The sequence below is a fragment of the Poecilia reticulata genome, chromosome 19 (assembly GCF_904066995.2).
Source record: "Poecilia reticulata chromosome 19, P_reticulata-male-v2, whole genome shotgun sequence".
Classification (NCBI taxonomy): Eukaryota; Metazoa; Chordata; class Actinopteri; order Cyprinodontiformes; family Poeciliidae; genus Poecilia; species Poecilia reticulata.
In genome coordinates, this window is record NC_088848.1 from 3964939 (window position 1) to 3978088 (window position 13150).

The 13150-nt window shown below is 35.5% G+C and overlaps 1 protein-coding gene across 3 annotated transcripts in view; it reads right to left on the reverse strand.

Moving 5' to 3' along the window:
* The window catches only part of nrap (nebulin-related anchoring protein), a 29968-nt gene that overhangs the window by 8872 nt on the left and 7946 nt on the right, over window positions 1–13150 (reverse strand). For 2 of the 3 annotated variants that reach the window (XM_017310900.2, XM_008436675.3), the window contains 22 exons: window positions 13027–13134; window positions 12558–12674; window positions 11404–11508; window positions 10742–10849; window positions 9965–10069; window positions 9338–9436; window positions 9112–9216; window positions 8905–9012; window positions 8680–8787; window positions 7764–7961; window positions 6671–6775; window positions 6490–6588; window positions 6311–6415; window positions 5143–5250; window positions 4852–5009; window positions 3484–3637; window positions 3295–3399; window positions 2672–2770; window positions 1772–1876; window positions 1579–1686; window positions 534–647; window positions 259–456 (listed from right to left, as the gene is read on the reverse strand). In XM_017310900.2, the coding sequence (XP_017166389.2) occupies window positions 259–456; window positions 534–647; window positions 1579–1686; window positions 1772–1876; window positions 2672–2770; window positions 3295–3399; window positions 3484–3637; window positions 4852–5009; window positions 5143–5250; window positions 6311–6415; window positions 6490–6588; window positions 6671–6775; window positions 7764–7961; window positions 8680–8787; window positions 8905–9012; window positions 9112–9216; window positions 9338–9436; window positions 9965–10069; window positions 10742–10849; window positions 11404–11508; window positions 12558–12674; window positions 13027–13134 (2619 nt within the window). The remainder of the gene's footprint in view (window positions 1–258; window positions 457–533; window positions 648–1578; window positions 1687–1771; window positions 1877–2671; window positions 2771–3294; window positions 3400–3483; window positions 3638–4851; window positions 5010–5142; window positions 5251–6310; window positions 6416–6489; window positions 6589–6670; window positions 6776–7763; window positions 7962–8679; window positions 8788–8904; window positions 9013–9111; window positions 9217–9337; window positions 9437–9964; window positions 10070–10741; window positions 10850–11403; window positions 11509–12557; window positions 12675–13026; window positions 13135–13150) is intronic. The other variant, XM_017310901.2, reaches the window with a different exon arrangement.

Consider the following 13150-nt stretch of genomic DNA (forward strand, 5'->3'; position numbering starts at 1 on the left):
AGTTTTTATCTTGAAAATTTCTGACAATAATCTAAGAATGTGAGATTTGTTAGGCTCCTTTTTCTCCATCTCGAACGGCCCTGATGCACTGAAGGAACTATGAGCAGCTGAGGTTTTTTAGGTAGCTACGGTTACTTATTCTTACCACAACCAACTTAAACCATTTCTGATAATGACGAGCGGTGGAGCAGCTTTGAGTAAAGCTCGTTGTTGGTGCTGAAGCCGTGCGGCCAGAGGAGTTTCTGAAGTCCGTCTCACCTCGCTCTGCAGTTCGTACGCTCTCTTGGCAGCCTGCACCTTCATGTCATCGGGCAGCGACGTGTAGTGATGCAGAGACAGCCGGTAGTCGTGATCGCTGACCAGAGACTGCGCCTTTTTAGCATGAGCGACCTCAACCATATCCATGGGCAGGTGGAATTTTGAGAGCTGATTCGCTGAGTCCTTCTTATACTTGATCTAAATTCAGAACAGAATTCATGAATGTGATTTCTAATTGCTTATTTCTAGATAAAGTACAGGGCATAAGCACTCACATCACTCTGTAGCTTGCTGGCGTGAACCGAATGCGCGATGTTCAAGTCGTCCTGCAGCCCCTTCAGTCCAATCATCTTCCCTTTGGCCTTCTCAAATTCTTCTCTGTATTTTACCTGAAATCAATCAATTTACGTGTCAAATTATTTCCACAGTAAAACCTTCTGTGTGTGATTGAACTTAATTGAAGTTAATGTAACATATTCTTGTTTTTGAGTACATCTATAAATTTTTGAGTATTGGATTAAATGAAATAAGCAATAATAATGGAATAATACTAATTGGAGATTAATCTCAGAAACTTTCAAGAAAAAAACATTTCTGAGTTTGAAAGAAAAATTTACTGGAATTCTTTCCCGAAAGGTTGAAAACAACTTCTGACTTTTGAAAATTTCCTAATTTATTCTAAAAATTTTAGGTTAATATCAAACTTTTTGAGGGTTTTTTTTTCTAGTAAGTTTTTCACTTTTCCAACTCAGAAGTTTCCAAGTTTTTTCTTGAAATTTCCAGAGACTGATTTAAAAATTTTGGAGTTTTTTTCTAGCAATTTTTTGACTTTTGAAACTCAGAAATTGAAAAGTTTTTTTCTTGAAAATTTCTGATACTAATCTCAAAATTTCTGATTTTTTTCAAGCTAATTTTTGATTTTTCAATTCAGAAATTTCCATGTTTTCCTTAGAAGAGTTTAGAGATTGATTAAAAATATATTTTTTGACTTTTCAAACTCAGAAATTTCCACATTTTCCTTGAAAATTTCTAACATTGATCACAAAGGTTTTTTTTTTTTTTCCAAGAAAATGTTCAACTTTTCAAACTTGGAAACTTCCAAGATTTTTTCTTGAAAGTGTCAGAGATTGCTTTAAAAATGTTAGTTTTTTCTAGCAATTTTTTGACTTTTTTCTTGAAAATTTCTGATACTAATCTCAAAATTTCAGATTTTTTTCTAGCAAATGTTCAACTTTTGAAACTCTTTCTTGAACATTTCATATTGGGTGTCACACCAATGATTTCCACAGTAAGACTGTGTGTGGTTGAACCGGGTCTCACATCACTGAGGATGTCTGCAGACGCCTTGGCGGACTGGAAGGGAATCGCGTCCAGACGCAGCTTGTAGCCGCCGTCGCGTAACTTCGTCCAGGATTCCTTGTATTGACTCTAACGGTGAAAATGTATCATCAGACACCAACTCATGGAAGCACAACAATCAGATCAATAATCAGAATAAAAAACTAAGTTTTACCTCACTGATGTTTCTGGCATTGATTCTTGCTTGCACCAGTTCTGGCAGCTCTTCACTCACTGTGTAATTGTGTTTTATGTTTTCTCCCTTTTCTCTGTACAATCTCTGCAAAAAAACAGGACGACGAACATTACTGCAGGAAACCAGGTTTCAGTCTGCATGAGTGTTGAAACTACAAAATGAATCCTTTGTGTGGTTATTTGTAGTGAGAGCGGATAATATTACATTCACCTCAACAGCATTTGACACCTTCTATAAATATATGTATAATTATATAAAAATAATGTAAATAAATTATTTTGTGTATCATCTAAAAAAAAATTGAAAAATAGGAAGCTTTTCCCCCATTTTCTCCACAGCGCCCCCTGGCGGTCCCATGTTCCATAATATATATTTATTTAGATACTGTATGAAGTATATGTATTTTTATATTTATCTAAAAATAATTGTAATATTTTTTTTTCAATTTGTGTTTCATATCTAAAAAAATAATTGAAAAACAAGAATCAAAAATTATGATGAAAATTTTAAGATTAAAAAAATATTATTTTGCGTGTTTTTCCCCCATCTTCTCCACATCGCCCCCTGGTGGTCTCCACTTTGAAATACACTACTAGATGTTGGCTCAACGTCTTTAGTTTAGCTACATATTTAGTCTGGAGTTAAATATTTGGTTGGTTAACTAAATATTCAGCTTCATAATTTAGTTGAAATTGTGACATTTCTAAATGAAATATGAAATTTTTTTTTCTTTTAATGCAGGGCTAAATAAAGCAAACTGACTGCGTAATTTTACAAATGGCATTCTGTAGAATTCTTCTTTTTTTATATAATGTATATAAATATCTGGATTTGGCTGTAATAACTTCTGATATTGATATTTGTTCTTCCTAAACTTACATCAATAGCCAGTTTGTTGCTGAGTTTGGCCTGTTTCATCTCTGGAGTGTCTTCAACGCTGGTGAACTTCAGAGAGCTCACATCCTGACGGTACTTTTTCTGCAAAAAAATAAAAATAAATAAATTATATAATTACAGAAAAAATCAGTTCAGATGAGGCAAAGAATAAAACAGGAAGTGCACAAATGTGTTATGACCAGTAGAGGGCGCACTCATCACAATCATTTGCTCTGAAAAACTGCAAATATAAAAACAGTCACGCAGCCGATGCTGCTGATGTATCAACATAATTAAAAGAGTTTTCTAATAATAATAATCTCTTACATTTTGTTCTGGGTGTCATGTTGGTAATCATGACAGGAGTGACCTTTAAATAAATCCCCCTGTAACGAGGTTATAAATAGAGGACTGTCGCTCTATAAAAAAGTTCTTCCTGTACTTATCGGGTGTTTTTATTTAAAAGGACTAAACGACCAAGAAGGACAATCTGATTAATAATATTTATTGAAGGTTGCTGAGGATAAAATCTGTAGTTTTTCTCCGTTTTTAGAGCTTTGGTTAATTGTAAGTTATTTTTTTCATTGCATGTTTAATCTCTAACATATAATCTATTTTGAGATTACCTCACTGGCCAGATCTGAAGCTTTCTTCGCCTGCTGAACGTCCAGAGATTTTGAGGCCTCCCAGCCGACACCTTTCATCCAGTTCAGGTCCGATCTGTACTGTTTCTACACACAGTTAAAACAAACAGTCAGGTTAATTATTGCAGATTTAAATGACATGTTAGGTGGTTGTTCTTAGGGGAGGCTTACATCACTCTGTAAGTCGTAGGCCTTCTTAGCCCAGGCCACGTTGATGTCCGTCGGCAGGGTGGTGTATTCATGGAGGAACGTCCTGTACTTCGTATCCGTGGCCAGGTCTTGAGCCTTCTTCGCATGGCTGATGTTCAGCATATCCAGAGACACGCTGTGGGGAAGGTTGATGTTTAAAATCCTGCCATTACACTGACCTTTTGCCCTTGAGGTCATTCTCATTTAAAAAAAAGATTAATTCATTCATGAGCTTCGCCAGGGTGATGACCCACAACTGCCTGCCTTGGACAATAAATCTGTTGTGGATGTCAAGGCCTGTGGCTGTGTGACCTTAATGAATGGGCCATTCATTAAAGGTTTTTAATGAGGATTAAAACTATTTTTTTAATCCTCATTTTAATCCTCATTTTTAATCCTGACAAAGGGTCAGGATATATTAGACTTAGAAAGCTGCTATCATTGCAAATATACAACATTTGCAACCTTAATGGTAATATAATCCTCAATTGAGATGACGAATCCATCAGAAAATATTTTTCATATGTAAAATAAACAGAATTTCAAAACGTTTTTCTCTTTATAGTAGGACCGGACAATAAATCAATAACAATATTGATACTGTGATAGACACAAAGTCAATATTAATAGATAATACGTCTGATAGGATATTCAATAATTTCACTGAACTCTGTTTCAGAACCGCACAGCATAACTCTCTCACTCTTTGGTTACCTAGCAACCCACTCACTCTTTGGTTACCTAGCAACAACCTGCTGAGTAACTGATACAGCAGCAGTTTAAAGTTCTGACTCATAACTGCTTAAAAATAAATAACAGTGTGAAGTGAAAACTGTAGGTGAAACAGGAAAACCAGTTTGGCTGCATTTCAGATATTTAAAACTGAAAAACTAATCAATAGTTATTGATATTGGCTGATATGAAACGCTTGTGTCCTGATAAGTTTTTGAGCCATTTCGATGTGCCCTATCTCAGAGTGGTGAATATTTTTCACAATTCAATAACAACAAAAAAACTAAATTAATTATTAATAAAAAGTTGCTACAAAGTATTAGTTTATAGATGTACACCTGGGTTATTTCTCTTTTTATGCTTCCAGATTTGTTACGGTATGTCATGTTGCATAACAATACTTGGCTTTTTAACTCTACACTTTTTACATAAGCTGTATTTTAACGCAAATACTCTTGAAGAGTACAAAGATTAAGGCTAAATTATCTCTGCAATTGTTGAGCCACTCAATAATAAATTGCTCCTGATGTTTAAATTAGATATACAGCAACAGAAATCTGGTTTAATTAGAATAACTAGTAAACGATGGTTAAATGATGGTTAATCCAGGGGACTTACTTGTATTTAGTCTTAGTGTCCTCGTAGTTCTTCTTGTAGTGGAGGTCGCTCTGCAGTTTGGTGGCCAGAGCGGAGTGAGCCATCTGAGAGTCGCCACTGACAGATTTAATCCCGATCACTTTACCTTTGCTTTTCTCGTACTCCTGCTTGTATTTTACCTGAAACAGAACAGGAATTTAGCAGCTTTTCAGTCAGACTCAGATGTGTTCAAATGTCTTTAATCAGGAGGGCACATCAAGTATTTTTATAGTTGTTCCAAAAAGGTTTTGCACCAATATTTAAACGTCTCACATCGCTAGCCAGGTCTCTCTTAGCCTTCGCTGTAAGTATCGACAGAGAGTCCAAACGGAGCTCAAAGCCCTTTTCTCTCTGCTTCTCCCACTGGCTCTTGTACACTTTCTATAAAAAGGAAGAAATTGAGCATCAGATGCACTTGTAATCAAACCTCAATAAGAAAAACTGATTAAGGTTGTTCAGTCTGGTAAATAAATTATTTTGGAAATTATGTACTTATTTAATTTTGCTTTATTATATTTCTATTTTGTGATCAAATTTTTATGTTTTTATGTTTACCTTTCTTTAAAGGTAAACATTTTCTCAGTCACCTACCAAAAAATAATGGCCTAAGTCATTTAGTTAATTCCTTTTTTTTGTGCCTAAATTATCTTTTGGCAAAAAAGAGGTGGTATTTTTTTGTTGTTGCCAAAAATCAGTTTGACTAAGGCTACTATTTTAGGAAGGTGACAATATACTTACAAATAATTACAAAATGCTTTAATATATTGCAAACATTTATTTACAAGAGTGTGTTTTGGCTATATTAAGCGTAAAAAGATGACTGATGTCTGTATGAAACATGCAGCTTTACTTCTAAATAAAACAACAAAATTTTCTCTTTAAAGTTTGCATAGGTAGAATAAATGCAACCCTGGATAATTTTAATGACAAAATGCAAGGTTTCCCCCAGAAAACCTGATAAGCCTGGTGGTTGGGCGCCAGGGCAGTCATACGTCCAGCGGCCCGTCGTGTTTTTGAGTTAAGAAATGTTTTAAGTTAACAGGACATTTTAAAATATCACTTGATAATTATGTGTTATTGAAAGATTGGAAGATGAATATCTGAACACCAAAAATAAAGTCTTAAAAAAAAATCAAACATTTAAAAAAGACTTTAAAAAATAAGGAATGCTGAGCCTGGTGACCCGCCAGGCTTATAATACACTGGAAGAAACCTGGCAAAAAGTAATCTCTGTTTTTGTTTCACATTTGGTGAATTGGTGTTTATGTTTTCATGGCATGAGGCATTCTGAACTGCCTTGTTGCTGAATGTACTTCACAAATAAACTTGATTGATTAATTGATTGATTGATTGATTGATTGATTGATTGATTAAACCCTTTTGTTTCTGAAAACAGTAAACTGTGAAACAGAGAGTGGGGAAAACATGAATTTCATCTCACCCCGCTGAGCATGTCAGCGTTTGCTTTTGCTTGTCTGAACTGCGGCTCGTCTTTTGTCATGGTGTACTGGTGAATTATCTGTTCTGTGTCTGCTTTGTACGCCAGCTGTAAAATCACAGAGATGAATATTACAGAGATAAACTCCATGATGATGGAAGAGTCTGTGTATGAGACCTTACATCGCTCTGCAGCTCCTGACTCTTCTTGGCGTGTTTGATGTACAGATCATCCGCCACCTGGGTGAACCTCATTTTGTCGGCCTTCTGACGGTATTTGACCTGTGAAAACAGAATATATTGTTGATGAACAGCATCTCTAAACGGATCTGTGTCACTTTAATATCTCAGAAAATAAACTTGCATCACTGAGCAGCTCTCCGGCTTTCTTGGCCTGAGTTATGTTGAGGCATCCCTCAGCCTCCCAGCCGACGCCCTTCATCCAGTTCAGGTCAGAACGGTACTGGTTCTGCAGGAAGATAATAATCTCATTGAGCAGGTTAGGATAGCAAACTGTTCTTAGATAATGAGATTTTAGTCTGGTCAGTTCTGCTTTCAGAATGAACTGTTTTAGGGTCTCTGTCCCTTTAAATCCAAATAATCTGCTGCTGGCCACGCCCCCCACCCCAACTCAAAGTTTACACTCGCACCTGAAAATGGCTGCAAACAGATGTGCAATTACACAACCATACATCTTTGAAAAGAAGAACAACAACCAGTGGCAAATAATAAATTCTATTCTATTCTATACAGTGGTAAAACCAGCTGACCAAATGTGCTTGGGTTGCTAGGTGACGCTTTGGGTTCCGCTGGGGTTGCTAGGTAACAGTACGTGTGACTTAGCATTAGGGAGGTTTGTGAAAAGGCTCATTTTCCAAACACCAAAAAACATTGTCATATTGCCAGGCATGTTGCAATAAGCAATAAATCAATAAATCAGTTAATCGCATGTTATACTAAAACAAACTCAATAATTTTCATTTCCATTATTTTTTGTTGTTCTAGTTTTTTCTCTCTCTCTACCAAAAATTAGATAACAAAAGTCTTGATTCTGGTACTTTGGTCTCAACGAGCCTCAGTTTTGTTTACAGTGACTTTACAATTCTTTTTTGTTGTTGTTTCTGCATAGGTGGATATTTAAAGTTTGAATATTTAAAGTTTCTTCCAGTTTTAGTTTTAAATATTCATTAAGATTTAAAGTTTACTGATCTTTAAAAGGATGTGCTTGCAGTATTATGCCATTACCATTATATTACTTGAAAATGGTCTCAAAATAACTATTGTCGTTTATCGCCATAATTGCCAAAAAGCGGTTGGTTGTTCTTTTAAACACTTGAGCTGTTTTTTAATAAGCTGTAGAAACACAAACGTACGTACAAAAATGTGCAAAAATGTGAGTTTTGCATAATAGATCCCTTTTGAATGAACCTTCAGCTGCAAACTCTGCTGGATCTCACCTCGCTCTGCAGGGAGTAGGCCTTTTTGGCCTGCTGGACCTTGATGTCGTCGGACATGATGGTGTAGTCGTGAAGTTTCGTTCGATAGTCCAGGTCGCTGGCGAGGGCCTGAGCCTTCTTGGCGTGGCTCAGGTTGATCATGTCCAGAGGAAGGCTGTACTGCGCCTGGCTCTCCTTGGAGCCTTTCTTATACTCAATCTACAGAGGCAATAATAATAAAATAATTCAATATGGAGCACAACTCCTGTCAAAAACGTGTGGTGTAACTGGGAGTTAATTTGGGATTTTTCCAAAGGTGGATTGACGATACAACAAACAAATTAACAGATTTTTTTTTTATACAAGAATTTGATGCACAGGTTTAAATATACACACTATTATTATGTAAATATAATTTTGGTTCTCCTTCCGGACTGTACAAATATACTGAATAATTTCTAATTATCTACAATTAACTGAACTAAGGTGGGGGTGGGAATTTATTGTATCGTTTATCGTAATAAATTTCTCATCATGATAAGAGTTTTGATTTATTATTGTAAACATAAATTCCAATTAATGATGTTTTAAACCCCCCAAAACTGTGCATATTGTCTGGACTGTTGATTTTACTATTTTGTCTACTTTCTTTATTAATGAGAGTATCAATAAATATTAATAAAATGGGATTTAATGCAGTTATTATGTGCAGTTTAGTGATACAAATCACACTTCTTTATGTGACTTTTTTTACACAATGTTTATTCAAATGTATTTTTCATTTGGTGACATTGTACAGCACTTTGACCATCTTTTGGTGTTTTTAAATTTGATCTAGAAATAAATTTGACGTCAACAGCAGACTGTTAATTAAACAAATATCCCAACTGTATATCTATTATGTTTATTCTGAAACCTCTGAGGTAATTTCACTCACATCGCTGCTCATCTTGGCCACTTGCAGAGAGTGTAGAGTCTTGGAGTCGCTCATATTCACCCCAACTGCCTTCTCCTTGTTTTTCATGTAGTACTCTTTGTATTTAATCTAAAACAGATGGTAATCACATTTAATTCGGTTCAGAGGCTATTAAAATAGATTAATACCACTTGGAGTTTTCTTTTTGTTGCTTAGATATCAGCAGTTTCACTCCTTTTCACTTACGTCACTGGCTAGGTCTCTGGAAGCTTTGGCAGCTCTCACGCTCAGATCGTCCACGCCAGTTTCACAAGCTTTGGACTTGGTCTTCTCCCACTCCTCTTTGTATTTAATCTAAAATTGATTTGGAAAAATTAAAGATAGAAGATGGGACTTTGCATGCAAACAAGTGGGTTAGTACATGTTTGTGCTTGCAAAACAGTGTAAACTTACATCACTGCACAAAGCTGCGCTGGCTTTGGCGTGCTGGATTTGGGGCAGATCCTGAGATAAAGTGTACTGGTGCTTCGTCTTTTCATAGCCTGCTTTATAATTTAACTGGAGGGGCAAACGAGTTTTGTGTTCACACAAATCCAAAGTGAATCAGTGCTCATACATGCAACTTGTTAGAAAATTAATAAAAGTGCTCATTATGAGTCCCTGCTTAGTGTTTACTTACGTTGCTGACAAGCTGAGCGTTTTTCTTGGCTAAAATAATCTCAGGTGTGTCGGTCACAGACTTGTACTTGACCTGGTCAATATGCTGCTTGTAGTTTTTCTGTAATATTTAAAAATATTTTATATATCAGAAGCATGAAGTCAACTGAATGTAGCCTTTGTAGTAACATTATGATTAAAAAGCTTCCTATAAATTTCCATTTCAAAATGACCAAAATGTGCTAAACTTTCCATCAGTTATTTAAATTATAATTCTGCACAGTTAATCGTTATCTGGATTTCATTATTTGGATATTACACATTTATATTACCACATTTTCAAGTAACAGCAAACAGCAAAATTGATACTTTTAAACATTGCATTTGTGTCAAAAACAAAAAATACATATACAACATAAAAGAACTCGTCTAAATACCGAGCATTGTAAAAGTATCTATGTTTTTCAAAAATTCAGATCTTTAAACTTATAGATAATGAAATAAAGAATTATGTTTGGAAACTCCAACATTTTTTCCACTCTGTTTTTTTATGCAGCTTATCCAGAGATCAAGACTTTGTCAGACTTTTCAAAACTGCGTAGGACTCCTGGGATAAATTGGGAGTTTGAACTAATTTGAGAGGACTCACATCTTTTAGTGGGTCCAGCTTCCTCTGGCTTTGGTAACCTGGTGTGAGAGTGGCTGGGTAGTTATATTCACCCTGCTCCTGCTCCTGGCCTTGTTTATAAGAAATCTGAAACAAAAAAAATAATATTATTGTGCATTAGCACGGAAACCAGAGATTTATAAAATATCAGAGCAAAAAACATCATCTTTACAAATACATCATAGTATTTTGTTGCTTTTGTTTCAATGTCATAAATGTAAATGTTGATATAAATGATTGTAATCCTCAAACTTGAGAAAGTGCAACACAAATGCAGGTCATTTAGCATCACTTAATCTCATGCTACATTATGCAGATGCTTTGTCTGCACTGATGAAGGTGAAATGTTCACATTGGCTTTAACAGGAGAGAAGTCTGATCTACTTATTTTATGATTGATTTAACAAACATTTAACCATTGGAGGACTTTCATAGACTCTGCACACAGAATTTAACTTTTAAATTGAGATTCTAGGATGACGATTCAGTAAGGAAAAATTTAAAAAACGAGGCCTTTTTCCTGATACCAAGGAAAAAGTAACTTTGTCCTTTTTCTGTGGCAGTGTTTACTTACCTTAAATGTAAAATGGGTGGAACATATTTAATGAATCTGACATGTTTTTGAAAAATATTATTTATTGTTTGGCAAAAACCCACTGAGTGATAACATATTTAAAGATCTCAGTTGTTTTTAAAGATGAATAAAGAACTGTCATTCTGTAGATGTCATTTCAAGGTGTTCAATAAGTCCTGACTTACATCACTCGCCAACTTCCTTGCTTTCATGGCGTGCAAAGTCTTCTTATCAAACCCTGAGTCTTCATAGTGGCCCTTCAGATCACTGGTGTACTTTTCTTTATACTTGTTCTGTATAAAACAATAAACGGGAATCAGATAAAAGCAACAACTTAAAACTATGCATGTGTAACACTTCACATCTGAAGTTTGTCCAAATTTGTTTATTTATTCTTTTAATTTATTTTGTTCAGTCAAGAAGTTGTTTCTCCAGACTTGTTGGTGTTTTAAGGTCTGTCTGCTCTCAACAGTTGGTGGTTACCATAGCAACCTGTAACTGACAACTCCCCCATCCTTTTTGTTCTGTTGCCGTCGGTAACTGTGTATTCTTTACAAATATACAAATATTATATTCTAGCTGTGTTTTTTTATATTTTAGACACATTTAATCATGTGAGTAATTTTGCTATGTTTTGTTTTAAGTGTTTTCATTATTAATGTGGTCCATTTTAGCTACGTTTAATTTTAAAAATGTCATCTTTTGCCATCTGCTCATTGTGAGATTTTGCTATAGCTAATGCTATATATAGAAGAGTGACATACGTATTATTAATAATTAGCCTCCATGAAGAAAATAGATATAAATAAAGGTGTGATTGTTTGTTGATATCTTTATTTAGACTTACATCACTGGTGAACTGAGCGATTTTGGCAGAATTTCGAAACTGTGGAGTCTCACAGAAGTTAATGCTGTGGCCTTTGGTGTTCTCCAAGTCTTTCTTGTACTCCACCTGCAAAAAAACAAACATCCACATTTCAACATTTCTTTTCTTTTTATTCAGTTGATGAGATGCTAAACAATCTTTTGGTGCTGGATGCTAAATATATCTCTGACATGGGTTTATAATCTCAGAAGTAGCAAAAATAACAATGACAGCATTCAGTTCTATGAATGGCTCAGCCTGACGGCATGTTTACTGCGGTCAGGACAGATGCCTCAGGATGAAGCAGAGTATAAAAAGGTTTGATGGGACGTCTTGTGGCCTTGGATGAAAGCTGCAGCCTTATAACAGAGGCATGTCAACATTGCGAGATGAGAGTTTCATATTTGTTGGAAACTGACACATTAAACCTGATACTTGACTCATGCATACACACAATTTCTTACATTTGAGGGGGATGATTGGTGTCTTTCCCCTGAGGCAATAGCTGCATTTACATTGACTATATAACTGCGCAATCTGACATTTCTAAAATAAATTTGCTTAATGGAAACACGTCAGTTAAAAAAAACATAGTTTTTCGATTTAAAAAAAGGTTGTAGCGCTATGAACTGTGTTTTTCAGTTGGATCAAGATTTAGTTATTTAGAAAACTGCAATGGAAACACTTTTTCCAAGTCACACGAGTCACATGATCCACAACCGGATGTTGCCCCAGGCGCAAACCAAGAAGAAGAAATCAACAGGAAGTAGTTGGCGTGGCATGTTTATACTTATTGTGTGAAAAACCTTGGTCACAGCTTTGGTAAGTGTGACTATTGTGGAGTTGATAAAGACAGCAGAGCATCTTTCTTCCTCATAATTCCTCAAAATTATGAGGAAGAAAGAGAACAGTTGATTCAAAAATTTAATAGAATTAAAGTTAAACTTATTCACATTTGAATTTAATAAGTGATTTCTCACTTAATGAAAACACCGCAATTCCAAACTTGTGTTTTTTCAACATTAGCGGAATTTTTAATTATTTTTTGCCACATTTGTAATGGAAACGCTGCTTAATTAACCTTTGCAGAAAACCGAAACAAGCTTGTTGGACGAAAGCTTTGCAGAATAAATTACCTCACTGACAATCTTGTTAATTTTCCGCGCATTCTTCAATGTCAGATTGTCGTCAGAGGTCAGACTATGGAAGTGGGATGTGCCCTTCATCTTGTTCAGGTCCTTTTTGTATTTTAGCTGCAGAGGGAATGATGGATGATTCAGGACATGTGTTAGTATAGACACACAGATGGCATTAGTCAGTTTGAAGAGCTATGTCAGTGGGTAAGCCCTCCGATTGTTGCCCCTCATCTGTTCTGGACTGTAATGACAAGGTGATGTATGAGGCCAAAGCTTTTACACTGAGCTCTGATTCGTTTTTGGTGACACAAATGACGTGGGATTCATTTTTTAACGGCTCACATTGCAAATATTCAGACAAGACCTTGAAGCAACCAGACATACTATGCATCTTTTGATACACTAAATATTTCTGACTTTATGCTGTTAAAACAGTGATGGGTTATAAAGTTTTTAAGTTGAAACTCACATCACTAGCAATTTCCTGAGCCTTCTTAGCAAGATGATAACCAGGCGTGATCATGGCAGGAAAACTTCCTTTACCTCGTTGCTGCTCATATTCTTCAGTGTAGGCAATCTGCAAATAAAACATT